General features: G+C 39.8%; 1 protein-coding gene across 1 annotated transcript; it reads left to right on the forward strand.

The window, feature by feature from the left end:
* Positions 1-574: 574 nt before the first annotated feature.
* On the forward strand, positions 575-862 carry SARC_14586 (hypothetical protein; the record flags this gene model as incomplete). Its single annotated transcript, XM_014291278.1, has 1 exon — positions 575-862. A coding segment is annotated over one exon (288 nt), but the record flags the coding sequence as incomplete, so codon positions are not given.
* Positions 863-1064: the final 202 nt, after the last annotated feature.

Below are 1064 nucleotides of genomic sequence, written 5' to 3' on the forward strand. Positions count from 1 at the left end.
GTATTTATGTACGTATGTATGTAAGTATGTGTATACGTATGTATGTCTATATATATATATATATATATATATGAACATGTATACATACATACATACATGTATGTAATGTATGTATGTATGTATGTATGTATGTATGTATGTATGTATGTATGTTTGCATGTATGTATGTATGTATGTATGTTTATATATATATATATATAAAGAATATAGAAAGTATAGTTGTATCGAGTTTTATGTAGTTGTGGCCAGTCTATATGATAACTTGTATATATAGAAACTTGATATGAACATATAACTTCGAATGAGAACTAGAGTTACGTATTTGGACGTCATAGACATATACTGTTTGATGCGCATATGAATCTACGCTGTCTTTTCTGTCTCTGTCAATTACAGTTACGAGTGTAATATTTGCTACTCCGACTTTGGAAGGATATGCTTCTACATACGTACGAAATCTTGTATGTATACATTTATGTTCCCATCCATACATTGGAATTTCGGCATACGTCCGAAATCATGAGTATGATATGTATAATAGACCGGTCAACACTCCTTATCCAAGACGACTCGGATGAATTCCAATAGCATTAGTACACACTGGTATCACCGTGCTCTGTGGAATCAAAGTATCTACCTACCATCCAAACCTCAAGGCTTCATATCTCGATCCTCTCCCCTCTCCCACCGTAGGATATCTGTCAACGAGTCCGTGCGAGAGGCGGGGGTGTTTGTGGTGCAAACGGGGTCTCCCAATGTGAATGATATGTTGATGGAGTTGATGTTCTTGCTCACCACGTGCAAGGCCAAGAGTGCGGCGTCGGTGTGTGCAGTGGTACCGCACTTCCCGTACGCCAGGCAGGTAGGTAGATGTGCTCTTCTCTTTCGTGACGTACACAAGTGGACTCTTGTATAAAGACGGTGTAGTGCATGGTAGCCTGGGTAGAATGCTGAGCATATGTGCCATGACTTCCTAAGCATGTGTGCATATACGCACATACATATACGTACACACACGCAGTTGGGATGTGTGGGTGTGGTAGGTATTCAGCATGCGTTGGGGT

This window comes from Sphaeroforma arctica (genome assembly GCF_001186125.1).
Source record: "Sphaeroforma arctica JP610 unplaced genomic scaffold supercont1.4821, whole genome shotgun sequence".
NCBI lineage: Eukaryota > Ichthyosporea > Ichthyophonida > Sphaeroforma > Sphaeroforma arctica.